The following is a 27,572-nucleotide window of genomic DNA, read 5'->3' on the forward strand; positions in this document are numbered from 1 at the left end:
GTCTTTTGGAACCCCGAGCACAGGGCTGGGTAAGGCCTAGATTCTTCATGCCTTCCAGTAAGTACTTCCAGTGTGCATTGCTGGCTGCCATCACAAGCCTGTCTAAAGAGGGGAGGAGCTGCTGTACGAGAATATAAATGACATTACTGAGCCTTGAGCAGAACTTTCAGGTGGACAAGGGCAAAGGACTGCCCAGCAGAGGGCAGCCTTAGAGCCTAAAACCAGTTCTGAGCTGGAACCTCATCAAGACCTGGAAGCACTTGTATGGATTGGAATGGAAAAGAGTAGATATGCTTTGTGTGAGACTATGCTGTGAAATATTTGCTGGTGTTCAAGCCCGATACTCAAGAGACATGGCCATGACATACATACATAATACATGCATACATACATACATATATACATGTACACACACATCTGGTCTCCTTACACCCACCTCACCTCCAGGATTCCTATACCTTGCAGGGAGTTTCATGTGGCATGAAGAAATCACCTTCTCCAAATAGCTTCTTGTCCCAGTCTTAGAGTTCCAGTAGACACTCCGAATCAGAAATAAACCCAGGCTGTAGGTAGTATGGTTAGAGGGCAAGAACAGGGTCCTGGAGTTGAAGCATCAGGTCAAGCGAGAAGCTCGGTGATCTTGGAAAATTCACTCAAATTCTCAAGGCCTTTTTCTTTCCCCTTGTAACAAAAAGTTAAGGGACCTAGCCCTTTTCTTTTGGTTTATGAGCGATAAATAGAGACTGAATTGTTCCATAAATCCATGGATATTCTCCAGGCAGCTGGATTAGTGCCCTTAGCTTATAAACTTTTAGTATCTTGTGTATGTGAGAGAGGATGGGGAGGGGAAAAGATGCAGACTCACTTTGTAGTTTGTGATATTGGAATTACATGTGTGCAATAAGCCCAGCTTAAACTGGTTTGTGGCTGTACGTTTTCCTTTTCAGCACTGGGGAATCAACTCAAGACCTTTCTCATACTACACTAACAGTCTATCCCTTAGCTATACCCCCAGGACTTTTAGTATCTTCTGCTCGTGAACTCTTAAATTTAAAAATGTTCCCTTAAAATGTTTATAAGATTTTATATTTTACAAATATATGTAGACTAGTATGTATTATATGATTATATTTGCATATATAAATACATGTGTAAGATGGTACAGAAAAGCACAAAAAAAAATTCCTCTTAATTTTACTACTCAAAGGAAGGCTTGTCCTTTCGTTTTTCAAGTGTTTCTCCATTTCGTGAGGCTTAGATGTTCATCCTAGGTCAGTCAGATAAAAGTTTGGGCATTTCCATGTCTTCTAGGTCTGTGTGTAATTTTATTGAGTTGGAATGGTGGTGCATGCCTTTAATTATGGCACCTGGGAGGCAGAGACAGACCTTTAAGTCTAAGGTCACCTTGGTCTACAGAGTGGTTCCAGAACAGCCAGGGCTACACAGGGAAACCTTGTCTTGCTTGAACAACAAAACAAAACCTTTAAAAAAACTACAGAATTCAATTTTATTAAAATATACACATATTTTGTCATTAAGTAAAAATAAGAATATTTTGAGAGGGAGACTGGCACTGCACAACTCTGAGGTGCTTTCCTTCCACAGAATCTGTCACTTGCACTCTGGAACCTTCTGAGGTTAAATACATGAGCTGAGCTGGAAGGCATTGACTCTGATTCTTTGATACTTTAGCTCGTACCAGTTGGCAAAACCCTAAGTTACAGTTGCAGATGAACTTACACAAACCCTATTTCTATCTACATAATTTTAACAATCTTAATTGTGGCAAGTCACCAAAATAACCTTTTCTTTCCAATACCTTGGGCTGTCTCTGAGTAGGTGGCTGAGTAATAGACCCTCCTTTGAGATTGAAGAAGGCACTTCTCATTCATAAGACTTAAAATATCAGGCAGAATGTCTTCCGCGCCTACATTTTCCCAGGTCCTGAACTACTTGATGAGATCTCATGATGAAACACTCATCTGAGATCTAATTAGAACAAAACCAATGGGGAGGCAATCAAATGAAGAGTGTCTTGTAATTAATTGCAATGCCTCCAGCATTAGGGGCTGTGATCAAAGGCCCACTGGGGACTTACTGTATAATAGTTACTTAGGATACATTTGCAACTTAAGGCATGCTAACTTTGGTGCCCTACATGATCCACGGCTCACCTTGTTCAATGTTCAGGATGAAGCATTCAGTTGGGTAGCTGATGGATAGGAATCAGCTGAATGAGGGGATAGGAGAAGTCAGCTTTTTGAACTATTCTCAGTAATGCATTTGCATGGTTTAATACAAAATGTTTGCAAGCCATGAAAGTCAGAAAAAGGACTTTTAACTTCAATTGACTTCAAAGCCAATATATTTCAGCAAACAAAAGTATGTCATGTCATCTGAAGGAAGCAGGGTTATATATGCAGTGCCAACAGTCAGATTGCTGATGCAGGTTATGGCTCAGAGAGAGTGCTAAGAGTGCTTGTTTTAAAAGCATGAGGATCTGAATTCAGATCCCCAGCACCCACATAAAATATCCAGACCTAGCCCTGCATGCCTATAACCCCAGTGTTGGGGAACAGAGACAAGCAGAGCCCAGGATCGTCATGCTAGCTAAACAGTCTAGTCCAAACTGCAAGCTCCCAGTTGAGTAAGCGACCCTGTCTGAAAAATTCAAGGTGGGGTAGAAGAGATGTGCCACATGGTCCTCAGGCCTTCATATGCCTGCACACAGAGAGAAGGGAATTTGTGAGCTAATTGAAACAGTGATTTAATACTCAAGTTTAATTAGTACAAAGATGACTGTGTCATCGAACCAGTGCACAGAGATTTTCTGTACCTTGCCCACTTGTTGAACCTTTAAGCCATCCTTAGGCATAGGCAGGAAACAGTTCTAACACTCCTTTAGACTATGGGGCTGCTTGGCTTATAATGGCTCTTCATCAGAAGTCAATTTAGTCACCCCACGTCTCTAGATATGTTTTACTTAACCTCATGTAGAACTACTGGGAGCAGGAAAACAGACCAAAAATAAAGTTGCATTCCAAGTTCCACAGAATGGCGGTCAGAGGCAGAAGAGAGTAAGGGATAGTTTTTGGAGTAGTAGACATTTTGCCAACTGTCCCATCAAGGACTGTCAAGAGGGGAGAAATGTTTTGGCTTCCCTGATCTTTTGCTTCACACCTTTGCAGGACAAGGTCAGCCCAGCGTGATGGCGTTTCAGGGATTCGAGGCGCCTACTGAGCAATTCTGTCTTCTCCACCTTTTCTTCCAAATCTCGGAGGAGTGATTCCTTACCCAGAAGCCCACATTTCTGACTCAGCTTGATGTTGTCGGTTCGCAGGCTGTCTCGAGCTTGTTTTGTCTTCGTCAAAAGGTCTCTTCCTTGGGCGACCTGGGCATCCACTTCCGAAAGTTGTGCCTTTTTGCACGAGTTCTCCATATCTATGAAAGACAACTTTTCCTTCACATGTGTTATGATCTGCACGTTGCTAGTCACCTTACTGCGCAGTTTTATAAGTTCCTCGTTTCGTTCCTCTACTTTCTCGTTAAAGGTCTGGTTTTCAATTTTCAGCTGTTCAAAGTCGATGAGGAGCAGCCCTTCAGCCAAGTCCTCCTGGGCCTTCATCCTGGTTTCAAAGTGTACCAAGCTCTGCTTCAGCTGCACGTTCTCGAGGCGCACAGCGCTCATCTCCTTCTCCTTTTTATCCTCCAGAGCCTGAATCTGTTCCACCTCTCTCAGAGCAGCCTGGCGCCCACCTCTCATGCGGCAACTGCCCAGGACCTGCATCACCACCTGCTTCTTGAGGGCCTGGAAGCGTCGCCACTCTTTCTCCACCCTGGCCTGCTTCTCCTGGCACTGCTGCTTCAGCTCATGCACCTCCAGACGGTACCACTCTAAGTCGTCTGCCTCTTGTTTCTTCAGTTCCTCCAGCATGGCTAGATAGCGCAAGTATGCTTGCTCTTTCTCGGGAGATTCTGGTTCTGTGCTCTTGTCCACAGGTTCCGCTGCTCCTTCCATACCCTTCTTGCGTAGGGTCTCGTGAATCTTCTGCTGTAGGTACATATTGTAGCGCTGATAACGGTTCCGCTCCGCCAGCAGGGAGTGGTACTGTTCTACCAGCTCACCGCGCAGCTGCTGCTCTTGCAGCTTCCGCACATCCGCCGACCACTCAAACTCATCAGTGTCCGACTCTTTCTCTTCCTCCTCTTCCTGCTCTTCTCCGGGGTGAAGATGCTTTTCTGTGCTTTTCTTACGTCGTTCTTCACTGTCTCTCTTGTATGACCCCCTTGCTTTCTCTTTCGCTGCTCGTGGAGCTGCACCAGCCGCCTCCTCAACAATCGTGGTCAGCGGTATAGAGGGCCGGAACCGTGACTCCTTCTTCTCCCTCTTCCCTTTGCCCTTCTGCTTCTCCGAGCTGTCGGATTCCTCGTCCTCATCCTTGTCCTCATCGTCGTCATCCTCATCTTCGTCCTCCAGCTCCTTGTCCTCCGGCTCGGTCTCTGGCTGGGTCTGTGGCAGACTCTCTGGTTCTCGGGACACGGCCTCACTCTTGGTCTCTACTGCCTCACCCCCGGCCTCAGCGGCGCCCGGACTTTCCGGGGTCTCAACATGCGCGTTATCGCTCCTCTCCGAAGCCTCTGCTTTAGAGCTGTCCTCCTCCGGCTGGGTATGGGGCTCAGGCTCCGGCTTCCACTCCGGCTCCGTGGAGTCGGCCGGAGTCAGAAGTTCGGAGCTAACCTTGATCTCGGGCGACTGCCTGGTCAGGCCTTCCTCGGCTCGGCCTTCACCCTCCGTGTCCCCGTTGTGGCTGTCCATGTTCGACCCGCCCGGCCAGGTCTGACACCCGCTGATGCCCGCTGTTAGGTTTCCCGGGGCAACCAGGGCGCGCGGTGGGCCACGCGATTGGCCACCCGCCTTTCTTTTCTCTCCACCTCCCGGCAATATTAGACCAATGAAGAGCTGCGAACAGGTGAAGGGAGGCGCTAATTGGACGCTGGCTCGCGAGAGGCGTGGCGCATACGGTCGACTTCCGGTCCGCGCCCGGCCGGCTGACAGGCTTAGGGCGGGGCCTTGCGGCTTCTCGGGTCCATGAGGCAGCGGGAGGCGCCGGCGCGCAAGCGCAGAGCAAAGGCTCTGCTGTCCGCGAGGGGGCGCGCGCGGGGCGCCTGCGCGATGCGGCGGGGAGACAGCGGCGGCGGCGGCGGCGGCGGCCGGGCCGGGCCGGAGGGCGCCTGCGTGCTGAGGCGGGACACGGCCCGCCTGGCCGACTCCGGCGGCGCCTGGGCGGGGGCGGCCGTGGCAGCGGCCGGCAGCGGCGCGGGCGCGGCGGACGCGGCGAGCCCGGCAGGCGGCGGGGTGCTGACGGCCGGGGGCGCGGCGACTGCGGGTCGGGCGGCGGGCGAGCGGGGGAAGATGGCGGAGCTGGGTAAGAAGTACTGCGTGTACTGCTTGGCCGAGGTGAGCCCTCTGCGCTTCCGCTGCACAGAGTGCCAGGACATCGAGCTGTGCCCCGAGTGCTTCTCGGCCGGCGCGGAGATCGGCCACCACCGCCGCTACCACGGCTACCAGCTGGTGGACGGCGGACGATTCACACTCTGGGGTCCTGAGGCGGAGGGCGGCTGGACCAGCCGCGAGGAGCAGCTGCTACTGGACGCCATCGAGCAGTTCGGCTTCGGCAACTGGGTGAGCGGCGGGCTACGGCTAGAGGGAGGGCATGGCTAGCTGGCTCGGTGCACGCTGCGGAGGTCCGCAGGTGGTCGGGCGGTTCTGCCCGGAACGTGTTGGTCACCAGTGGCCACACAGCTGGTAGAGCAGGGCCTTGACCCATGGCCCCGACACAGAGCTGTCTGCCCTTCACACTCGTCCTCAAGAACTCGTCCTCATTGAACGCGGGTGGAGGTAGGCCCTGTGCCCTGCCAGGCTTATCTTTGAGTCAGATGGCAGCAAGCTAGATCCCATGGTCTTTGCTGAGTTCCCCTGATCTGGTTGCGTTCTCCTGGGCATAGTGGTGAGGAAGGCCAGAAGCCTGGGCTGCCCATATAGCCTGCACTTAGTCTGCATTCAGGGCTTCGTGTGCTTTCTGTGGGTGTCAGCATGTGCCCTATGCTAAGGTTCTCTATGAGTAGCAGCATCTTGTCTAAATTCTTAGTCTCCACAGCACCCAGGACATGGTGTGATGGCTAAGCAGTAAAGAATGAACAAAGGCATCCTCCTGAGGAGGCATGGATCCTGGGGTCTGCTTTCTAGCTGTCAGGTTTCTGTAGAGGTGGGTTGCTGGTGGCAAGAGCCTTCGCTTGTGCCAGCCAGATAGTGTGCTGGGCTCCTGGTTGTTCTCTAGGGGTCTCTGAGGAGTTCTCTATTCTATTCGTCACCTATGGTAGGGAAGAGATCTGGCTGCATTGTCACCGTTGCCTCCAGGAGTATGTAACATCTTTAAGCTTTCAGAAGACCCTGACCTGTCTAGATTTCCCTGGTATGTTAGGGCCCTCTGACCCTAGCATCTCCAAGCTTCCTCTACTCTAGCCTGACTGCCCTCTGTTCCAGATCATTATATAATGAGTGACCTTCTGGATCCCCTTCCCCACCTGGGAAGGATTCTTCTTCACAGATGCCTTCCAGTGACCAACATCAAGGCTCCTGCTCTCCAAAACAATGGGTTACTTTGTTTCTAAGTGGTGTGTATTGAGCATCTGCTTTGTACACATCAGGCAGCATGAAGGACCTTGAAGAAGAGCCTGAGAGCTGAAAGTGTGGCATTCACTTGTTCTGTTCCTGGAGCTTGTCGCTTACCTGATTGCCCATGAAGACTCAGTTGTCCTCAGTTACACACAGAGCCAACCTAAAGCCTTCATCCACATCCAGTTTGATCAGTGATCACCTACTTAAAAGATGTGCAGAATGTAGCTGCTAATTCTGGCCAGAACCACGATGGTGATCACCTCTCGTGGTTTACCTGCCCCTTCCTTCTGTCCTGTAGCCCTTCTCACACATGAACATAGGGCTTTGAAAGCAAAAGCTGAATCTCTCTGCCCTCAGCAGCTTCCAGTTCTGCTTCTTAGATTACACTGCCTGCAAGGCCCGACGATGTCTATGGTTCTCTGTGAGCTCACACTTACCCCCTTGATCATTTTTCCTTTCTTCTGTCTGAGGTAATCCACTCAATCAAGACTAACTTACTGACTGATCTTTGTCCTTGCATGTCAGTGCTTCAGAGAGCCTTTCTCCCCTCTCATCCTTCCTCCAGCACTTATTTCCAGAGTAGCCACTGAAAAGACTGAGAAGGTTAGCTCCAGGGACCCCAGCACTGAGCTTGATGTATCTCTTGAAATCTGGGCTGTACTCAGGGAACCCTGCAGAAGAGGAGGAGAAAAGAATATAAGAGCCAGAGACCCTCTAAATGAACTGAGCAAACCTCAGATGAACTCAGATGAGCAGAGGCTGAAGCTGCAAGCACAGGGCCTGCCTGGGTCTGCACCAGGTCCTCTGTGTATATGTTTTACTTTACAGTTTAGTATTTTTTGGGACTTCCAAGTGTGAACGAGTGGGTCTCTGATTCTTGTGCTTTCTCTTTTGCTTCTGCTGGTTTGCCTGTCCAACCTCAATATTACGGGGTTTGTTCTAACTTATTTTGTTAAAAAGGAAAGAAATCTTGGTCTGTAGAGTCTGTATCTCAGCTACTGTTTTTTGCTCCATTTGTGCAGTACAATCAGAAGCACACAACACTCATGAACTAAAGCATGTAAAATGTGCGTGAATAAACAGGCTGGCTGGGGAGGCCAATACTTTCAGGCTTGAAGGCCAAAGGAGCTTGAGTTAAGATGCTTCTCATTAGGCCCAGTCTCAGCTGTGAAAGAAGTAAAGCCCAAGGGGAAGAGCCTTGGGGTTTGGTTGCCTGTACATGGACTACTACTGGCTGAAGTAGCAGGAGTCTCAGGGCCAGGCTGAGAGATGCAGCCACCGAGCCTCACTGAGGAATAGGAGGCTTTCTGACCCCTCTATCTGTGCTTTCTTAAGCCAGTTGCTTTACTCCTCTGAGCCTTGATTTTTCTCCACCAGAGGCACTACAACTTGGATATGTGACTCTTTTCTGAGCTTGTATCCTATTACACTGAGGCATGTCTGTGTAGAGCCTGTGCCAGCTCTATGTTGTACCCTTAATGTACATGTCATATGACTTGCACATACACAAAGGGTACAAGCAGTACTGTGGGGGTGAATTTATGTTCTTAGTTTGCAGTTGAAAGACGGCAGCTGTGAGAATATAAGCTACTTGCCAAGAATTCCATAGCTTTGCCTGTGACAGCTAGGTGTGATTATAATTTGGGCCTCCACCACAGCACTAAGAGCATTAAGTAATGTGATTGGAGACCAGAAGCTTACTGGTATAGTTGGAGGTCTGGTACCATCAGAAGGCTGGGACCTGTACCACAGAGAAGTTACAGAGGGCTCACACCATAGAAGGGGGGATGACTGAGTGAATAGATGGCCCTCAGCAACACACACAGGTCAGGCCTAGAGGTTCCAGACAGCTGCTCTGTGGTGGGCTCTGCTGGTTCAGTGATGTGTCCTCTGGAACACATGAGAACAAGCATGCAGACCTTTGGAGCTTCAGGATGATCTAAGCTTTAGTAGATGAGCCATCAGTTTTGTTACTTGGCTCTAAAGACACTAGACTACAGAAGAGGCAGTTTGAGAGGACCAGCTCCTTGACAGGGGCATCCATCAGGGGAAAGAGGGATTCAGGCCAGCTTATGTGGTTTTGAATGCAGTATGAGGAACCAACGGAGAAAGTACTTGTCCCTGGAGGCAGGTGGAGTAGATTCTTTAGATGACAGTTGATCCCCATAGGCTGAACCATGCCCAGGGTGCAGATTGCTGCATTGTGCCTTCATTCCTTTGCCCACTGGCATGTGTTCAGCAGTCTGTTATGTGCTAGCCCTTTTGGAGACACTGCTGGGTCAGTTGTGACTGAGTAGGACTCTGTATCTAGTGTTGAGAAGGTCAAGAAAAGGATCCATAGGTGAAAAAGAGGTATAGACGAAGGAGGTATTTTTTGATCTAGGAGTTGGTTGTATTTGTGGGCTAGGCAGAAGCTAGCTTAGCTTGCCTGAAGTAAAGGGCTGAAGATGAGGACTCTTCCTATGGGATGGTAAAGGAATATAGGTGAACTTGTATAGAATCATAATTGGAAAAGCTTTAAGCCCCAGCCAGTGTGTGATTGGGGTGTTAAAAGCTTGGCTCTGAAGTCTAATGACTGTAAACAAAGAGGCAGTTTGAGAGGACCAGCTCCTCTAGAGGGGCATCTGTCGGGGGAAGTGGAGCTTAGGCCAGCAAATGTAGTTTTGAGTATAGTAAGAGGAACTATCGGAGAAGGTTCTTGTCCCTAGGGATAGATGGTGTACCCTGGGTAGCACATCTACACCCAGGCTGAACCATATGCCAGGGACTAGACAGGGTTATGATGAGGGTGTGAAGTCTGATGTCCGTTGCCTGGTGCCAAGCCTCAAAGCAGGTGTGTTGTGCTATTCCCTTATTCCTCAGATTGCCCCCACACTCTGAGGCAGATCCTCCCTGCCCCCTTACTGTACTGAAAGATGAGTTCTGCTAGAATCTGGGTCCAGGTCTTTGTGGCCCATGACTCATTGGATCACTGACAGCATAGTACAAGCCTGCTGGTCAGGTACCAGCCAGATACTGACTAGTCATCTATTGGAATTCCCAGGCTGTAGGACCATCACCCTTTTACCAGGGCAGAAGGCTTTCCGAGTTAGTAGCAGGAGTGACTCACCAGCCTATGTATTTGACAGAAGGATTGGTAAACATAAGGACAAACTAGAGGAAGAAAAATTCTGAGTAGGGAAACAGTTAAGGTGTCGTGTAGAGTATGACTCCCAATTGTTAGCTGAGTCAGAACAACCAAGAGAGTGCACTTAAACACAGAAGAGGCTGGAGCAGTGCCCAAGGAATGAGGTGTCAGAGTTGTCCAATACCTCAGAAGAGTAGTGTGAGTTGGCCATCTCAAGGACCAACAGTGCCCTGTGAGGCAGGAAGAAAAGTCCTGTCTAGATGTCCCTTTGCATTACTATTGAGCTAGCTTGCTAGCTACTAGCCCAGGGAACTGGTAGTGGCCTGACCTGCCTTTTTTCTGACCACAGTGTCCTGCTGCCCCCTCTCAAGACTCTGGGAGGGTGTGATCTGAAGGTTCACAGAGCCATGTTTGGGTAGCAGGTGTAGCAGTGGCTTAGCTGTGAGAGCTCACTGGGGACACGAGAGGCTGACAGCAGCTTTGTCCAGCACTGACCATCTGCAGATACGGAAAATGAGGTAGAACCGCCTAGGAGCACTTTGATAGAATGTTGTGATCAGTGCTTTGTACCCACTCTTCCCCTGGGTGGCTCTAAAATTCTTTCAAGGGCATTATGTTTCCCTTTTCCTCCTGGCCTTAGAGGTGCTTGCTGCCTGCTTCCTGGCAGCCTCTTAGTGCAACTCTCTAGGAAAGGGGGCTGCCTTTGGATTTTTGCCCCTTTAGATAGAGGCTCCTTTATTTGAAGAGGGGGGAAAAGGAGCCAGGGCTCCCTCAACACAAAGGATACACAGTCCTTTCTTCCCCAAAGTCCAGCCTCAAACGTTTTAGGAAACAAAGCCCAGCCCCTGGTTATGGCCAACCTCAGTGAGTATGATTTTTGTGCCTCACAGTCAGGTTGCTCGGAGAATAAAGACAACAATGGAGTTAAGTGTCAGCTGGGTTGTGGTGGGGTTGTCTACTGAAGAGGAAGGACAGGAAGGAAACTCTGAGGCCCGCCCAAGTCAGTCAAGGTGCTGGAAATGTCAGGAACTGTGTGTATAGCACCCTTCACCAGTCAGATTCAGGGCCTGCCATCCTGTGGGCTTGAGAGCTAGTTACACTAGGAAAGAGCAGTGGCCTATAGTCCAGCCTTGATGTGTGATCACAGTGTCAGGGAATCTGTAAGGCAAAGACTTATTGGCATGTGCTACATTGACAATTATGAGAGGCTTGGGATGCCAAGCATGTGGTGACAGGTAGTTCTCCTAGCCAGACTGCTAAATTTGAGATGTACAGTGTTGATTGGCCATGTGCTGCCCTATGGTAGGTAGCTCACCCAAAGGTTTATGGACCTCGAACTGTGGGCAGTGAGAGCACTGATCTCTTGGGTACAGCTATGAGGTCTCAGTGATGAGGTGATGCATATAGGTACACTTACCTGTGACTTTTAATTGGACCACAGCAAAATCCCTAAGAGGAGCATTCACAGGCTGGGAAGCAGCAATAGTGAAGGGAACAGAAGAGGTGGAGCCACAAGGAAAGCTTTGGAAGACTGTGCTTAGACCACATATACACAAGTACAGTCACAGTTTGAGTGAACCTGATAGTTCCTAGTAGCAGGAGTGATGTTGCAGATCAGACTGTCTGGCTCTGGGTACTGTGCTTGTGCTTCCCAATGCATCTGACCTTTCATACTGCCTTGTGAATGGGACCTTAGCAGATAATCTCAAGTTATTGGGCTAAGTGGTCAGCTAATCCAGCCGAATCAGTGACCTCTCTCTAGGTTCTGTAAGAGACCAAAGAAAGTGGAGAAGGATTGGGGAACAGACCTGATGTCATCTTTTGGCCTCTGCACCACATGCATATACACACATGTATGTAAATCTTTGCAACTGAGAAGCCTTTTAGGCCACTCCCTGAATACCTCACCAAGCATCTCTGAGAAAAACCAGACCATATCTGGCCTGAGTGATAGTGTCTTTGCTGGACAGGATCAGAGGCTCTGTGAAGATCAGCAGCAGCCAGCCATATTGATGCCTTGGTGTTTTAGACTGTTTCCTAAGGAACAAGCAGGGGTGAGGCTAATAGTGACATTTAAAGTTGGAGTCATGTAAACCTCCCCCCCCCCCCCAGAAGACCAGAGTCTATCCCTTGCTATAATCTTCACTTTTCTCCTTAGGCATCTTAGGAGAACCTGCCCCCATGTCTCAGAATTGCTTTCTTCATTCTGCTTTGTTAAGGTTAACCTACAATGACTCAGGCCAGTGGGAGGGTCCAGGAGTTCCATGTTCCAGGTGTATGCCCAGATGGAGGGCTGCTTAGCTGAATCGGGCCTTTTTACCTCACACAGTACCTAGCTTATGATCAGGACAGCCATCAGCTCCAACTGACTATCGAGGGCATAGAGATTGGATCAGACATGACCACTTGAGGCACTAAGCTGTGTATAGCCTGCAGCTCAAAAGAGGTATTGCTGGTTCTGGAACTGGTGTTGAGAATAGCAACCGGGAAATGAGTGTGCATTTTGAGCAATTACTTTCTGAAGTGGCTTTAGTGGTTGACTTTAAGGAAGAGGCCTCTTGGCAAAAGGAAAAGATTGAGGGAGCCATTCAGTTTCCTCTTGCAGAGTGGAGAATGTGTTCAGCAGTGGTGGCACTGTAGGTAGCCACTGTATACCCATCATCTCCAGTCACCTAAAAGAAGAACAAGCTTACGTTCTAGAACCTAAGACTGGAACAAAGCTAAAGGAGTCCTGGCCTTCTGTCCTAGAGATGCACAAAGAAACAGTCCCTTTTGTAGTCATTGTGCATGGACTTGCTTTGCCCTCTGGCAAGTTGGCAAGTCTACTTTCTAGTCTGAGTGAGAAGTGTGTCCTCTGACACCAGATTGTCTTCAGATGTTCTTCAGGGTTTGCAGTGGGTAAATTGTCCAATAGCATGTGTCTGGTTTAACAAAGAATGGGAGCTCTGTCACCAGCTCCTACATAGCCTTGCACAAGTCTGTAGATCTGAATCTTCCTGCTCAGATACATCTGTGTAGGTTCCTTTAGTGTTGATCTGGATGGAACATCTTTCAGGGGATAATTGGTGGGAGGGGGTGGAGGAGGGGGTAACAGCATTGATAGGAAGTAGCCCAAATAAAGCTTTGTGAGATGGTGGGAGGAACTTGAGTGAAGTGGCTTGATGGTCTGGCTTTTGTTGTTATAGGAAGACATGGCTGCGCATGTTGGTGCTTCGAGGACTCCCCAGGAAGTGATGGAGCACTATGTTAGCATGTATATCCATGGGAACTTGGGCAAAGCCTGCATCCCTGACACCATCCCCAACAGGGTGACAGATCATACCTGCCCCAGTGGAGGCCCTCTTTCACCTAGCCTTACCACACCATTGCCCCCATTGGACATCTCTGTGGCTGAGCAACAGCAGCTGGGCTACATGCCACTGCGAGATGACTATGAGATCGAGTATGACCAGGATGCTGAGACGCTCATCAGTGGGCTCTCTGTGAACTATGATGATGATGATGTGGAGATTGAGCTCAAGCGTGCCCATGTAGACATGTATGTGCGGAAGCTGAAAGAGAGGCAGCGCCGGAAGAATATTGCCCGAGATTATAACTTGGTACCAGCCTTCTTGGGCAAGGACAAGAAGGAAAAGGAGAAGACATTGAAGAGAAAGATCACCAAGGAGGAGAAAGAGCTGAGGCTTAAGCTACGGCCACTCTACCAGTTCATGTCTTGCAAAGAATTTGACGATTTATTTGAGAACATGCACAAAGAGAAGATGCTTCGTGCCAAGATCAGAGAGCTGCAGCGGTACCGGCGCAATGGCATTACGAAGATGGAGGAGTCTGCTGAATATGAGGCTGCCAGACACAAACGAGAGAGGAGGAAGGAGAACAAAAACCTGGCCAGCTCCAAAAGGGGGAAGGAGGATGGAAAAGACAGCGAGTTTGCAGCCATTGAGAACCTTCCTGGGTTTGAGCTGCTGTCAGATCGGGAGAAGGTTCTCTGTAGTTCTTTGAACTTGAGTCCTGCACGCTATGTGACTGTGAAGACTATTATAATTAAAGATCACCTCCAGAAGCGGCAAGGGATCCCCTCTAAAAGTCGCCTTCCCAGTTATCTGGACAAGGTCCTAAAGAAAAGGATTTTAAATTTCCTCACAGAAAGTGGGTGGATATCCAGGGATGCTTCCTGAGGCCAGATGATGCTAAAGCAGCTTATGAGCCAAATGATCTGGGGTCTTCCCCCAACATTGTTGCTCTTTTAAACAAATTGGATTCTTTTTTTCAAGGCTTAAATTTTTTTTCATGACCCTCTGGAAGAAGCAATAGTAGCAATCTTAAATTTGACTCATGGGGGAGATAAGCGTGTGTCTTTTTAACTTAGTCCTAAGGTAATCCTTTCAGAAGACAGCTTGCCTTTGTGTTCCTCTGAAGACTGTCCCCCACCTTGGACGAGTCCCCTTTATTTCATGAGCCTTTCCCCGTTTGGGTTTAGAAGCTGTTAAGCTGTGGGAGCCAGGAACTGTGTGTTCCTGCCATCAGCTTTTCCCTGGTGACACAAGCTTTACTCAGGTGGGCTGTTGTTGGCACCCCTTTGCTGAGCCCACTGCTACCCCCCAGCTGACACCCCAAGCACAGCCCGGCACACCGCACTTTACCGGGAGGAAGGCTGTGCACAGAACCCTCTGTTGTGGAGGCCAGAGATCACCATGAGGCCCGCTCCCCACTGAGCCCCTCATTTGCACACAGTGAACTTCCACTTACCTGACTACAACTGTTTCAGGCCCTTAATAGTGCTTGCTTCATCTTAGCCTGGCCTAGTCTGGGCTGCCTGGGCAGGCTCTCTTGGCACATTCTTGTCCCATGATTGGGAAAGCAGTTAATGAAAGGGCCACAGGGTCAGATGGGGGCAGCCTCTCACTGCTGTGAGCTTACACACCTGACTGGGAAGACCCTTTTGAGGTCAAGGCAGTGTGTGCAGTGCTGAGATGGGGCAGTGGGTGCTGAGGACTTCCACCAGATTTTGCAGATTTCCCTTTCACTAAATATAAGACATGCTAGCTAGCCTGGCTCAGTGAGCTGATTAGGGTATGGCAGGGGGCCTAGAAGTACAGAGCATCCTGCCCGTGCCTTGGAGCCTGTGCACTGCTTTTTGTGATCTTGAAACAAACTCAGAAATGGCTCCTTCCCAGTCCTACTGAAAAGCTTGTTTCTGAGGCCTCCTTCAAGGATTCGTATGGTACCTTCCTTCTAAACTTGAGGAAGGCGTTTGTCTTCCGGCTGCTCAGGGCTCTCACGCCCAGACCCTGCTTTAGAGTCCTGGAGTGACCATAGCCCCTGCCCCGTCCCTGAGGTACAAGAGCCTGTTTACCTCATAGAGTGTTTAGGCTTGGAAGTAAAAGTGAAGTTATTTTGAAGAAAACAACTCATTTCCAAGGATGACATGACGACGTGCCTTTCCATTTTACATCCTCTGTCCCCTAGGGTAAGTTTTTCAGCATTAAATAAAACATTTCAAGTATACTGTATATGGCTTTAGTTGTAAAGTGCATTGCGGACTAGCAGGGAAGTGCCCTGTGAGCCAGGCCCAGATTTCTCTTGACACCAGAAGATGCTGAGCAGTGGTGTCAAAGGACCAGCTCGACACTGCCCCCTGCAGTTGAATGATGGGCAGTAGTAGGTGTTCTGAACAGCAATGGGGTGGTTGGTGCTCAGTGCCTAGTTAAGCCAGTGGTTCTCAAAGTAAGGGTTCCCCAGGCACTGTCAGAAATACAGTCATACCCTATGTAATTCTTGAAGCAGAGATTTGGGGGCTTTATTAACAGGGACTAGCAGGGTGTTTTTCAAACCATCCCAGTGGCTGGGATGCAAGCTCAAGTTTGAGAACCACTGGTTTTGTTCTGGTGTCCCCAGCACCAGAATCCCAGCTTGGTGAGGTTTGAAGTTTCAGTGTGTCTTCTACAAAATGACAGCCAGACCTATATTAGCTTGAGAAGCAGAGGATTCTGTCACCATGTGGCCAAGGGCTGTTGGACAAAAAGCTGTGCTTAAGCAGGCATATAGCGTGTGTACATCTTTCGATGATATAAATTTATTTGGGCGTGACTGTTTTAAAACACCATAATGAATGTATAATTAATTTATGTTCAAGTATTAATATTGTTACAAGGGAAAAGTAATATTAGGATTGTTTGCTCTCCTGTCTGCCCCAGCTGTTTCTGGCATATTACTCTTTGTTAGCTCAGACATTGACATGTTTGTATTTAATTCTCTTGATAAATTAGCTACTACTACCCCATGGAACCAAGTCTTTTCAAATTTAAACAAACTGTGTTTGAGTCAGAAAAGTTAGATAATTCAACTGTTTGAAATAATGCTCTCTGGGAGGCCAACATTCCAAGAATGTATTAAGAACTGAAACCCTACCATTTTTATTATCCTTTTACATTAAATTGTTGAGAACAGAGTTGTGTCTGTTTGCTTCTTCATCCTGCAGCTTCACACTTCTGGGCCATGCAGCTACACATGAGTCTGATGTGTAACAGTGAGTCTGATCCTGAAAGTGCCAAAGATGATTTCCATGGAGCAGGGCCCATTTCCAGCTGCCTCTGGTTAGCCAAACTCAACAACTTAGCCAGCTATGACCTTGCTGCTTCCCGATACTAGACTTGCATGTGGCTGAGCAAGACCAGAATTTCAAGGGGGAAATGTGTACATATCTCCTGTGAGTGCTGACTTGTTAATTTATAAATATCATTTTTAGGTTAGTCATATATGATTGGTTCCAAGACAACAAAACCAGGGTATGTAAGTGGCTTATATAAAACAGTAGGTACTGCCTCAATATATCTGTGCATTCTCCATAATGCCATATACAGACTTAAGAAAACCCTGTTCATGTTCGATGTCAACCAATCCTAGACTATTGTTTTTGAGTGCAGGTGGTGGTCAGAGGGCAGTTCTTGGGATTCCTCTCCCTTCATAGGTTTCCAGAGACTGAACTCAAGGTTGTTAGGCTTGGCAGTAGTTACCTTTACTGACTGAGTAATCTTGCTGGCCTCTTGACAGTTTTTCGTCTGACATGGAGCCTATGAACAGGACTGACTACCCAACCACAGGAGTCTGATGGTGTATGTAGTAATGCAGTGTAAAGGCACATTGTCACTGCTGTGTCAGGCTGTCCTTCATCTGGCTTGTTTTGTCTAAATAGTTCATTCAAGGCAGCTTAAACAAAGCTCAGTGATGACAGAACCTTGAATTGGGGGGAAATTACTTGTATCTTTCAAATCTAACAACAAACCAGAATACCTACACCTCTATGACTTTATACCTGTTCTGCCCTGGCTTCTACACAAGGGTATAGTCAATATCTAACTCACTGTTGTTGCATGGATTCCTTTAGATGACCATTTCATCAACTTTTCTGAGCTCAATATAGAAAGGGGGACAAGTCTTTTGGCTGGTGGGAACCTGAAGTCAGCTCATGTGTGGTGGCTTTGGATCCCTGGCTTTGTCCTGTGATCTGTATTACATAATAAAATGTAAGGCCAAGTGGACAGACCAGGCCTATGCAGCTCCAGGCTTAAAGAGCTGTGAGCTGAGTAAGCCAGGCTTTCTCCTAAGAAGCTCACCACATCTTCATTAGAGACAAAATCCAATACCAGAAAGCAGGAAGATCAAAGATGAGCCTTTTAATTCCTTTAATCACAACCTATGAAGTAGAATTGTTTAAAGCAAGCCAGCCATGCAGCTTTACATTCAGAATAGTCTTTTCTGATTGGATATGATGTCCTCAGCAACCACTTAGCTACTCTTACAATTAAGAGTATCAACAGGGAAAAAGCTAAAAATGTTCAAATTCATGTCTTTCTCAGTTCGAAAGTTAATACTATCTGGTAGGGAACAGTTTGGTGCATTGTATATTCAGATATTGATTACTAATGCCAGAGAGTCCAGATGTTGGCATCATCAAGCATCTCCCTTCTCCATGTTGTATAAAATTGTTTTCCATCACCTGATAAGTTAATAAAGAACTGATCAGCCAATGGCTAGCCAGAAGATCACCAAAGAGTATCACCATGAGGTTGAATGAAGCAGGAGCGGCCAGGGCAAGGCTGAGATAGGAGGTAATGGGGTACATGACTGGGTGGTAGGCAGCATGTTTAGGTTAGAATAGATAAGAACTCTACCCAGCTGTAGTGGAAGAAGCTCATTAATAAATACACTCTGTCATTTCAGAGCAATGGCAGGCATAGAAAACCCAGTACCTTTACACCTACCTGTGAAGGAATGTGCCCTTGAAAGTCTTAGCTTTGCTGGCAACAAGTGTTTCCACTCTGGCCCTTCCCTTCTAGGGAGGGCTACCACCTGAGTGACACCAGTGCCTCCGCACTCAGAGGTAGACTGTGCAGCATAGATGTAGCCAAAGACCTTTTATTTGTGTAAAGTACTTAATCACCAGGTGGAACAGATACAATGTTAGCACACTACTCCTGAGGCCCTACTGGCCCTCTTCTGAAGTAGGTAATGCTAAACTCAGTGACCAGACTCCCAGAGTCCCTGACACAGTGCAAGCAGCTTCATGTTCTGCTTAGCTTGCTTAAGATTTCCGACAAGGCTGGGCAAGGGTCGAATGTATTCACAGATGAGAAATTGTAAGCCTGCCCTTCGAGTTCTAGCAAGTGACCTACAAAGTCCAGAGCTTTGAGGGAGGGAGCTAAGCATCCTTCACCACCCCCACCAAAGCTGGCCTCAGGGTGCGTCCGTGCAGCTTATAGCCCACCTTACTAACTAGTGCTACAGTGCCTGGTTCTTTCCCCTCCACAGGGGTATGGAACAAAGCCTCATGTTCATAAGGGTCAAACTTGGCCCCAATGGGGTCAAGCCTGAGCAAGCCATGTTTTGTGAACACCTTCTGAATCTGGACTTCAGTCATCACGAGTCCTTCATAAAGACTCTTCAGGTGAGGGTTGTTGTTGCTGATTTCCTCTTTTGGAACACTCTGGGTTGCTTTCTCCAGGATGTCTGCAACCTCCAGCAAATCCTTGCAGAAACCCTGGATACCTGCATGGAGGAAAACATGGTCTGCACTTAGTCTCAAATGCATGGGCTCCGCACACAGGAATGTTCATGATTCCTGGTCAAATCGTATGCCATAGTACCATAGTACTTTAATAATTTAAAACATCAAAGGTGCTTTCTCTGGGATAAGAGCAGGTGACATGGGCTAAGAATGAATAGGAAGGAAAGAACACAAGTAAAAAGGGAAATTAGCTTAACATACCCTTGGGGCTCCCAAACCAAGGTGGCAGGCCATGGCCAGCTGAGCAATAGGTCACTAATGGGAAGGCAGTGGAAACCCCATCACAGCTAAGTGCTAGTCACAGTTGCAACCCTGCTCTTTTACCTTAGAAATGTCTGCTTACCATATAACTTGGCCTCCTCCACCAGCTTCTGGCTTCTCTGCCGTAGATTCTCAGTATCTGCCAAAGCACGTTTGTATTTTTCCTGGGGGTGGGGAGAGGAGGGGACATTATGTAACAAATGTGTAAAAAAACCATTTTGATTTTGAAATGATTCAACATACTCCAAATCAGAACATAAATAAAACCTGTCATTAACTGAGATTTTGGACAAAACCAGGACAGTTTAGAAGAGTAATTTATACTGTGCTAGTATCTACAAGAAGCATGGAACATTCTACCCAAGCCCAATGGGAAAGAGCCAGAAGGTCCTTATGTGCTGATTGATACCTTCACCTGTGGGGGAAGAATGCTACTTTCCTGTCCAACCTGAGGGTGTAAAAGTGCATCGCTAGGGCTCACCACCCTCAGTTCCTACCTCCCAGGAGAGGAAGATCACCTGGTAGGAAATCTCATGGAGGCTGAGCTCACATGCCTAGCCAGATAATTAGTGGGGCTAGAGATGGTCCTTGTCTCTCTCCACTGTCCCTGTAGCTATTTCTGACATCTCGAGCTTAATGTCTATTGGTGGACTCTAAAGGTCTCTACCATACCTCTGACCTCAGTTTTCAGGTAGTCGTGGAACAAAGGCTCTTAGACAGCTTGTCCTGGTCCAGCCTTGGTGAGTTGAGAAATTCTGCACACTTTTCTATGTCCCATTTTCCTCATCTATGAAGGGACCACAGTGCCAGCTATTGTGCACTTGCCTGGTGCTTCCTTTTCAACATAGAGTGGTAATTGCTATCACTGACTCCCAGTACCAACAAGTATTCCTCACTTGTGTAGAAAACACCATAGTATTATATTAACATTGCACAGCCGACACAGGAACGCCCCAGGTTAGAAGCAGAGCCACAGGGGTTTGAATTCTAGTTCCCATTTGGCAGTTTAGTTTGCTACCTGGGTCTGCAGCAGTCAGTAGACAAATTATTAGATGGCTCTGCTCTGTCACCTGTGAACTTGGACCTGTCATATGGACCATGCAGACAGCAATCCAGCAGTATGCAGATCCTGAGGGTCCTTACCATGGTCTCCTTCAGCTGCTCTTCCAGCTTCACCTTCTCTTCCAGGAGGTTCTTGTCTGCAGAGGGAGGATCTGTCTTTGGCTCACAATGACCCAAGTCCTCTTCCAGGTTCTGGCCATTGTTCTTCTGTTTCGCAGCTGTGCACAACAATCGAGGAGAAGGCCTAGGGAAAAGCCCACACATAAGTGAAGACAGCCTTTCAGCATGCTAAAGACAGAGAGCAGATGTTTAGAAATTTGGGCTTTTGAGATGGCTCAGTTGGTAAGGGTACTGGCTACCAAGCCTGACAACCAGAGTTCTATTCCCAGGGACCCACATGGTAGAAAGAGCTAACTTCCCACAAGTGGTCCCAATCTCCACACACACTCAACTGTACAAATATGCAACCCTCTTCCCCTAACAAAGGAAATGTTTAAAACAAAAGTTATAAATTTGGGTAATTTCAAACTCTTTGCTAGAAAAGACTTAGACCTCACAAAGGTAATTGTGCCATATAAAAGGCATGTGCTGTGAGGCTGGGGAAGTGCCTCAGTAGGTGAGGACCCTGCAGTACAATACCAAGACCTGAGTTTGCACTCCCAAATCCATGTAAGAAAGCCAAGTATGGAAGCACACCTGCAGTCCTAGTCTTGAGGTGGCAGAGACAGGCAGATTACTGAAGCCCACTGGTCAAATCATGAGCTTCAAACTGGCTTATTTGGGTCAAGGTACTAGCCACCAAGCCAGTAATGATATAAGTTCAGTCCCCAGGACCTATATGGTGGAAGGAGAGAACCAATTTTCTACAGGTTGTGACTTCCACTCATTTGCTATGGTCCCCAACAAATATGTCAGTGAGGGTGGGATGAAGGACAGGTACCTGATGTTGACCTTGGGCCTTCCCACTGTGCTCATATCACATATACCACCCAAAGAATATGGATGCCTTTTAGGTGTGTCAGTATGAGTATATGCCACATGAGTGAAGTGTCCTAGGAGACCAGAAGAGGGTATCAGATGCCCTGGAGCTGGAATTATAGGTGGTTGTAAACTGTCCAATATAAACTTGGATCCTACAGAAAAGAAGCAAACACTCAACCACAGAACCATCTCTTTACTTCTGCTGCTATCTAAGAGTCTTTCATTAACAGTACATGGCAAAGGTGGCTGTGGCTATTCCATTAGTAGTGTTAATGCACTCTGATACCTACCAGCTAACAGAATCACCTGACAAAATAGTTCGCCAAAAGCAGCCCTGTCATTGACATGTGACTATGTACAATCTGTAATCCATGCTTGACCTAGCTATGTTCCCCATCTACCTCATGTATTCTAAGGTGTCTCCCCTTCATAGAACAAGGAACACTGCACATCCTGCTGATGACAGTGGCCTAAGTGGAAATCTTGTCATTCAGACAGAAAAGTAAAACACCCAAAACACAATGACATATGACTGCAGGGAAACCCAGGAGACTGTTTTTCTTTTCTGAGCCAGGACCTCAGTGTAACCCTGGCTGGCTTGAAATTTGATATGTGAACAGGTTGGCCCCAAACTCAAAAGGGCTCTGACTGCCTCTGCCTCCCAAGTGCTGGGGTTAAAAGATGTGGACCACAATACCCAGCAGGCTGATTTAACAAAAAAGAAAAAAAAAAAGATATATTGCTATTATATTTATCATATGCATGTTTGTCTGTCCCTGTGTGCTTTTGCATGTGTGTGTCTGTGTAAGTGTATACCACATGAGTTTGGGTGCCTATGAAAGCCAAAACCACTGGATACTTTGGAGCTGGAATTGCAGGCACTTGTGATCTGTCCAAGTGTGGGTGGCTAGGAACTAAACTTGGGTCCTCTACAAGAGCATCAAGCATCCTCAGCCACTAAGACTTCTCTCCAGCCCTGGTTTTCTTTCTGATGTATTTGTTTATTCAGAGATTGAGTCTGGCAATAAACTTGCAATCCTCTAACCAGAGTCTCTCTGGTGAGTTATAGCAGGGTGGGTAAGAGAGGTACGTTCTAGGAACTGGAATCATCCAGACAGAGGAAAGGAAGTGGGGTTATGAGTGCTGAGCAGAGGAAATGGAAAGAGAAGTCCAGATAAATCCTAGAAGTGAGCCTGCAGAGAGGCAGTCAGAGAGGTGTGGGGTCTCCTGGGGCTGGAGCTACCGGTGGCTGTGACCCAGTGTGGATGCTAGGAACTAAACCTAAGTCCTCCACAATAGCAGCCAGTGCTTCACCACTGAGCCCCATCCCTCTGTGGCCCCAGCAGTAGTAACCTTTTAATTTTATTATTTCTTTTATGCTTTTAAAAAGGCTAGAATCTGAGCTGGAGAATTGGCTTGGTGGTTGAGAGCATTTGTTACTCTTGTAGAAGACCTGACTGATTCCCAGCTAACAACTATCTAACTGTAACTTGAGTTCCAGGGTATCTGACAATCTTCTGACCCCTGAAGGCACTAGGCACACACATGGTACATGGACATACATAGAGGCAAAACACACACATATATTTTTAAAAAATCAGTAATTTTGAAAAACAAAATTATGCAAAGAATATAAAAACCTATAAAATTTGAAGCCTGTCTTCACTATGAATTATTTCCACCTGTGGGAGTGACAATCCCAGCCTTTCAGCAGATCAGTTTTTGCTGTATAGAAAACTGTATAGATTCTTTCAAGTAAGGAACTAGGGCTACATCATCCCTCAGGGAAGAGGGAAGCCACGCTTAGGGATACTGTGGAGTTATGACTAACAGCTAGGCTATATAACCCTCGTCCTTCCTACTTTCTTCAAAACCACAATTTAAGAGACAAGACATGAACCAAGCTGGGGGACTGGGGATGGGGCAGGACCGGATGGGATGGAAATGCGGGTTCTTTCTTGTCAACTCAAAATAGAGCATCACAAGTAAAAAAAATGCTTCCACTGGAATGCTCCAGACTGCTCACAGCTTTGCTCCCAGCTCTTAAAACAATGTAAGCCTGTTTTTATCTTATAGTCACATGCAAGAGATCATCCACTTTCTAACTCTCACCAGATGAAAAGGCCAGCTCCCATTCCGCTCAGTTTCCACAAGATTCAGGCAAAGACGACGCTTCTTTTTTAAATAAACTAAAAACTTGGTCCTAGCAGGGAACAAGCTAAAGAAACTGAACATCTGCCTAACTTTGAAGGTGCGACTCAAAAACCTAAAGCCACGGGTAAAGATGGCCAAAAATTGGGCATTTGTCTAAATAAACTGCGCACACACTGGCTTTGTTGCTCCTTGGACCTCGCATTCCGCGGAGGTCAAAATGTGAGGGATAGTGGAAAAAGCCCATGGCCAGGCAGCACCCATCCTGGTCTGGCTGACCTTGGGCAAGTCTCCCGCTTCTGGGGTTGTCTTTTGCAATTCCAGGAGGGGTGGTGCCCCTATGCCCGTGAGAGTACCGTGGGTCGCCAGACAAGCAAATGGCGGAGCCTTCCACCTGACGCATCACCCAGATCCCCATATTTACGCCCCAGCGGCCTCACTCCGCGGCTCTCAGCCCCACTCAGCGCCGCACAGCAAACACCGGGACACCGGCGCGTTGAAGCCAGGCACCGGGACCCGACTGTAAAGATGACACTTCAGGGCGCACGGGCACTGGCTGCGGAGACCAGACCCGCTGCTAAGGTCCCCGCCAGAGCTTTCGGCCGTGAGTGGGACCGACACTGAGGATCGGCGATCTCTTACCTGAATGACTGCGCCAAAGCAGGGAGGCAGCGCCGCGACAGGCTCACGCACCGAACCGCCATAGTTGCCCCCGGGGTCGCGTCACTGCGCCCACACTGAGCATGCGCGGAAGCTACTACACCGGCTTCCCCACCTACTGATGCTTTTTAGCTAATCAGTACCGCCGTTGTTCTGATGGACAGATCATTTCCACCAATAATTGTGAGTCATGACGGAGTACGGAGTCATGGGCGGTGACTGAGGCTTCTGGGAGTCCCGGAAGGTGAGGAGGTGAAAGGTGAAGTGGGAGGGGTGAAGGGGTAGAGGGGTGGAGGAAAACGGAGCTTCTGTGGGCGTGGGCGCCCCAGGGGATAGCCAATGAAGAGGAAGAGCGCCGGGGCGGGGCGGGAGGCGGTGAGCGCTGGGCTGGGACCGGGACACTCCTGCCAGGTGGCTGGTGTTCGCTTTAGGCTCCAGCTAACTTCTGCCGGCCGAATGTGGGGGTCCCGGGAACGGACGGACCCCATCTCTACTATGTCTGTCGCAAGCGCGTGTGTCAGCAGGCTGGCTGTGGACGGCCCGATGAACGTGACTTAGTTTTGTACCTTCTGCCACCTCCAGTTTTCTCAGAATGCCTCATAAGAAAAAGAACTAACAGCAGTGTATGCGGAGAGGATACGGGTGCCGGTGTTTGGTCAGGGCTTTGTGGGAGGTCGCAGAGGTGAGAGATGTCGAAGGACGCTTTTTGTCTTGTTTAGGTATGTGCAGCTGCTTCCATCAAATTCTGAGACAGAACGCTTCATTTGTGGACTACAGCTTGTGTGTGCCCTCGAAAGGACCAAAATGCTATTATTTAATTTCTCGTTTATTAAAACCATTTCCTCAACACATGTTGCTTTTTGCTGGGGGTGGGAGGGTTGGGGTTGGGGAGTGGGAGGTGGAGCATGTTCACCCAAAAGCACAGCTCTCACCTCATAGGGAATAAGTTTATTTTGGAACCAATTATGAGTGACTGGCCTAGAAACAGTTTTAGTACACCCCAAATCCTACGTTCCAACGTGAAAACAGTTTCAGGACGTTTGCATAGTAGCAGAACAAAGCCACAATTCAAGACATAAGATGTATTAGTGGAAACATTAAGTAGGTGATTGCAGCAAACAGGAATCTCAGCTGCAGGCCTCAGATGCTACTCAGTAGCTCTCTTAGCCCTTTGACTGGTGGAGAATAGGGTTTTGTTACTACGTTACCAAGATTTTAATCTGCTTACTGCGATGTTAGGTCTGACACAGAGTGGGGCAAGGAATCTGTTTAATGGACTAAAGATAGCCCAAGATAAACTGTAATTAGGCTCTGCACCTGCCATGATTCAGCCTCTCCACAGTCATTGAGGTTTTTAATCTGTCAATCAGCCTTTGCAGACCGTTTCTTTCCAGGAATCCTGGTTCATTGGTGTTTTGTAGGACAAGTGGCCTGATTTATTAATTCATTAGGGTTGGGGTCGGGTAGCGGGGGAGAGGGGATACTGTTGGAGAACCAGTGAAATTAAAAGACATAATTGGATTGAGTCTATGGCACTTGGTTGTAATGGAACAGACCAACTGTGAAAAGGGCAGGGGAGTGTGACAGGTAGCAGAGGATAATACGGTGCCACTGGCCCTTTTGTTAGGGAATGATCCTGGGCTCTGAACAGGAATAGTTAGGGTAAATTGTCATGTTGTTTGGGAATGGCTGTAAAAATACTCTAGTTTTAACGGGTGCAGTTTCTCGTAAGACTGTAGGAACGTGACGACAGTGCTGAAGCCAGTGATGAATACCATGGGGCTTATACGATTCCCTTTGAAACTTTCTGAAATAAGACTTAAACTTCCTGTGGCTTTTCCCTGGCGACACCAGGTCACCAAATTGCATGTCTTCAACATGGTTACTCTAATGATAATGCCCACGACCAGCACATCTGTATGCAGGGACAGATGAAGAGTTATAGTTATTGTGTGTGGAGGCGTGAGTGTTTCAGGGGGGGGGGGGGGGGGACTCTGAATCCCTTCTGAGTACCGGGTTCTGCTAGGAGGCAGACCGGCCTGTGCTGCCACCTGGTGACCCACTCAAGGAACTACTTGAGTGGGAGCCACCTCCAGGGTTCTGTAGTCCCCCTGAGGTCCCGAACTTCACCACCCACCTGGCCAGCAATCTCCAGAAGGAGATGGAGCTGTCTGGAGAAAACTCCTGGATTAGCTGTCTGAGTTCACATTAAGTGGCCATGGAGGACCCAGCAGAGACAGGGATGCCGGTAGACCAAATGAACCCGTGGGATGGTCCCAGCGAGGATGAAGCGGTGTTTATAAAGAAAACCAGTCCTCAGGAGGTCATGCAGATGGCTCAACAGCTTGACTGTGGGCATTGAAGCATAATGTCTGCTATGTGCCAGGCTTTAAGATGTCTTCTTATGGATCAGACCCAAGACTTGCTGGGGAGAGGAAAACTTGGCCAGGTTAGGTAAATAATATATATATAAATAAATAAATAAATAAAAAGATTTATTTATATATATATTATTTATTTATATATTTATATATAAGTACACTGTAGCTGTCTTCAGACACACCAGAAGAGGCATCGGATCCCATTACAGATGGTTATAAGCCACCGTGTGGTTGCTGGGATTTGAACTCAGGACCTCTGGAAGAGCAGTCAGTGCTCTTAACCACTGAGCCATCTCTCCAGCCTGGAGGTTCACCTTCTTTAGCAACTTGAGCGGACTGAAATCACCTAGGGGAGACACGTGGGGGCGTGTCTATGACACTATCACAGAGAAGTTTAACTGAGGGAAGATCCATTCTAAATGTGAGTGGCACCATCCTGTGGACTGAGGCTAAGACCGAGAAGAAGAAAGCCGGAGGAGTACCAGCTGTCACACTGCTTCCTGGTCCTGGAAATGTGAGCAGGCAGCCTCAAGCTCCTGCTGCCTGCCTCTCACCAGGATGGACTGTAACCCTCTTGAACCAAAATGAGCCCATCTTCCCTCAGGGTGCTTCTTGCTGTTTTGTCTGGAAACTAGGGTAGCAGGCAGTTCTCTAGCTGGACTCCAAGGACCATCCCACACCTTTCCCATCACTCAGTCAGACATTCAGTCTAGGTGCTTCTGGGCAAGAGCTTGCATTTTTGAAAGGAAAAGATGACGGGGCACCAATGAAAGGAAAAGTCACTGAAAGGAAAAGTCACAGGGCACCAATGTTAGGAGAAGGATGAAGAGAGTGGGGGGGGGGCATATGGCTCATGGAGGTGTGGCGAGGCCTGGGAGCAAGGGAGATGCCTCTGGGGGTCCATGTTGGGAATCCCTTCCCTGAGGGACCAACCACACAACGGTATAGTACAGAATAGAGTTTATTCAGGTCATGGGAGAGTTAAGAGGGTGGTAGAGGCAGAGAGAGGGAGAGCGGGGGAGAGAGAGAGAGAGAGAGAGAGAGAGAGAGAGAGGAGAGAGAGAGAGAGAGAGGGAGGAATAGAGTAGAGGCTAGCCATAAGCATGTGGAGGGAGAGGGGGGAAGGGAAGGGGAAGAGGAGGGGTAGGAATGGGAGAACAAGGCTGCAAGAGGCCTAGAGATGCAAGAGAGCCAGGAGGCAAG

At 48.1% G+C, this 27,572-nt stretch overlaps 3 protein-coding genes across 3 annotated transcripts; 1 reads left to right on the forward strand and 2 right to left on the reverse strand.

The window, feature by feature from the left end:
• Nucleotides 1-3,133: 3,133 nt before the first annotated feature.
• Nucleotides 3,134-4,816, reverse strand: CFAP184 (cilia and flagella associated protein 184; the record flags this gene model as incomplete). Its single annotated transcript, XM_080931418.1, has 1 exon — nucleotides 3,134-4,816. The coding sequence occupies one exon, from the start codon at nucleotides 4,814-4,816 to the stop codon at nucleotides 3,134-3,136; it is 1,683 nt and encodes a 560-aa protein (XP_080787544.1).
• Nucleotides 4,817-5,285: 469 nt separating this feature from the next.
• Nucleotides 5,286-16,255, forward strand: TADA2B (transcriptional adaptor 2B). The gene is made up of 2 exons (XM_080931431.1): nucleotides 5,286-5,683; nucleotides 12,992-16,255. Exons 1-2 carry the CDS (start codon nucleotides 5,414-5,416, stop codon nucleotides 13,982-13,984), a joined length of 1,263 nt encoding a protein of 420 aa, XP_080787557.1. The 5' UTR covers nucleotides 5,286-5,413; the 3' UTR covers nucleotides 13,985-16,255.
• A 1,212-nt stretch (nucleotides 16,256-17,467) lies between these two features.
• Nucleotides 17,468-24,103, reverse strand: GRPEL1 (GrpE like 1, mitochondrial). The gene is made up of 4 exons (XM_080931451.1): nucleotides 23,971-24,103; nucleotides 20,278-20,440; nucleotides 19,217-19,298; nucleotides 17,468-18,854 (listed from the first exon to the last, which is right to left on the reverse strand). The coding sequence occupies exons 1-4, from the start codon at nucleotides 24,030-24,032 to the stop codon at nucleotides 18,508-18,510; spliced, it is 654 nt and encodes a 217-aa protein (XP_080787577.1). The 5' UTR covers nucleotides 24,033-24,103; the 3' UTR covers nucleotides 17,468-18,507.
• Between the last annotated feature and the right edge of the window lie 3,469 nt (nucleotides 24,104-27,572).

The sequence above is a fragment of the Micromys minutus genome, assembly GCF_963924665.1.
Source record: "Micromys minutus genome assembly, chromosome: 1".
Classification (NCBI taxonomy): domain Eukaryota; kingdom Metazoa; phylum Chordata; class Mammalia; order Rodentia; family Muridae; genus Micromys; species Micromys minutus.

Excerpts from the sequence above, each read along its gene's own strand:
- TADA2B (XM_080931431.1), top strand. The coding sequence starts at position 5,414 with ATGGCGGAGCTGGGTAAGAAGTACTGCGTGTACTGCTTGGCCGAGGTG. Across the intron at positions 5,684-12,991 it reads AGTTCGGCTTCGGCAACTGG|GAAGACATGGCTGCGCATGT; the intron begins GTGAGCGGCGGG and ends TTGTTGTTATAG.
- GRPEL1 (XM_080931451.1), bottom strand. The coding sequence starts at position 24,032 with ATGGCGGTTCGGTGCGTGAGCCTGTCGCGGCGCTGCCTCCCTGCTTTG. Across the intron at positions 20,441-23,970 it reads GCTTTGGCGCAGTCATTCAG|GCCTTCTCCTCGATTGTTGT; the intron begins GTAAGAGATCGC and ends GCTTTTCCCTAG. Across the intron at positions 19,299-20,277 it reads AGCAGCTGAAGGAGACCATG|GAAAAATACAAACGTGCTTT; the intron begins GTAAGGACCCTC and ends CCCCACCCCCAG.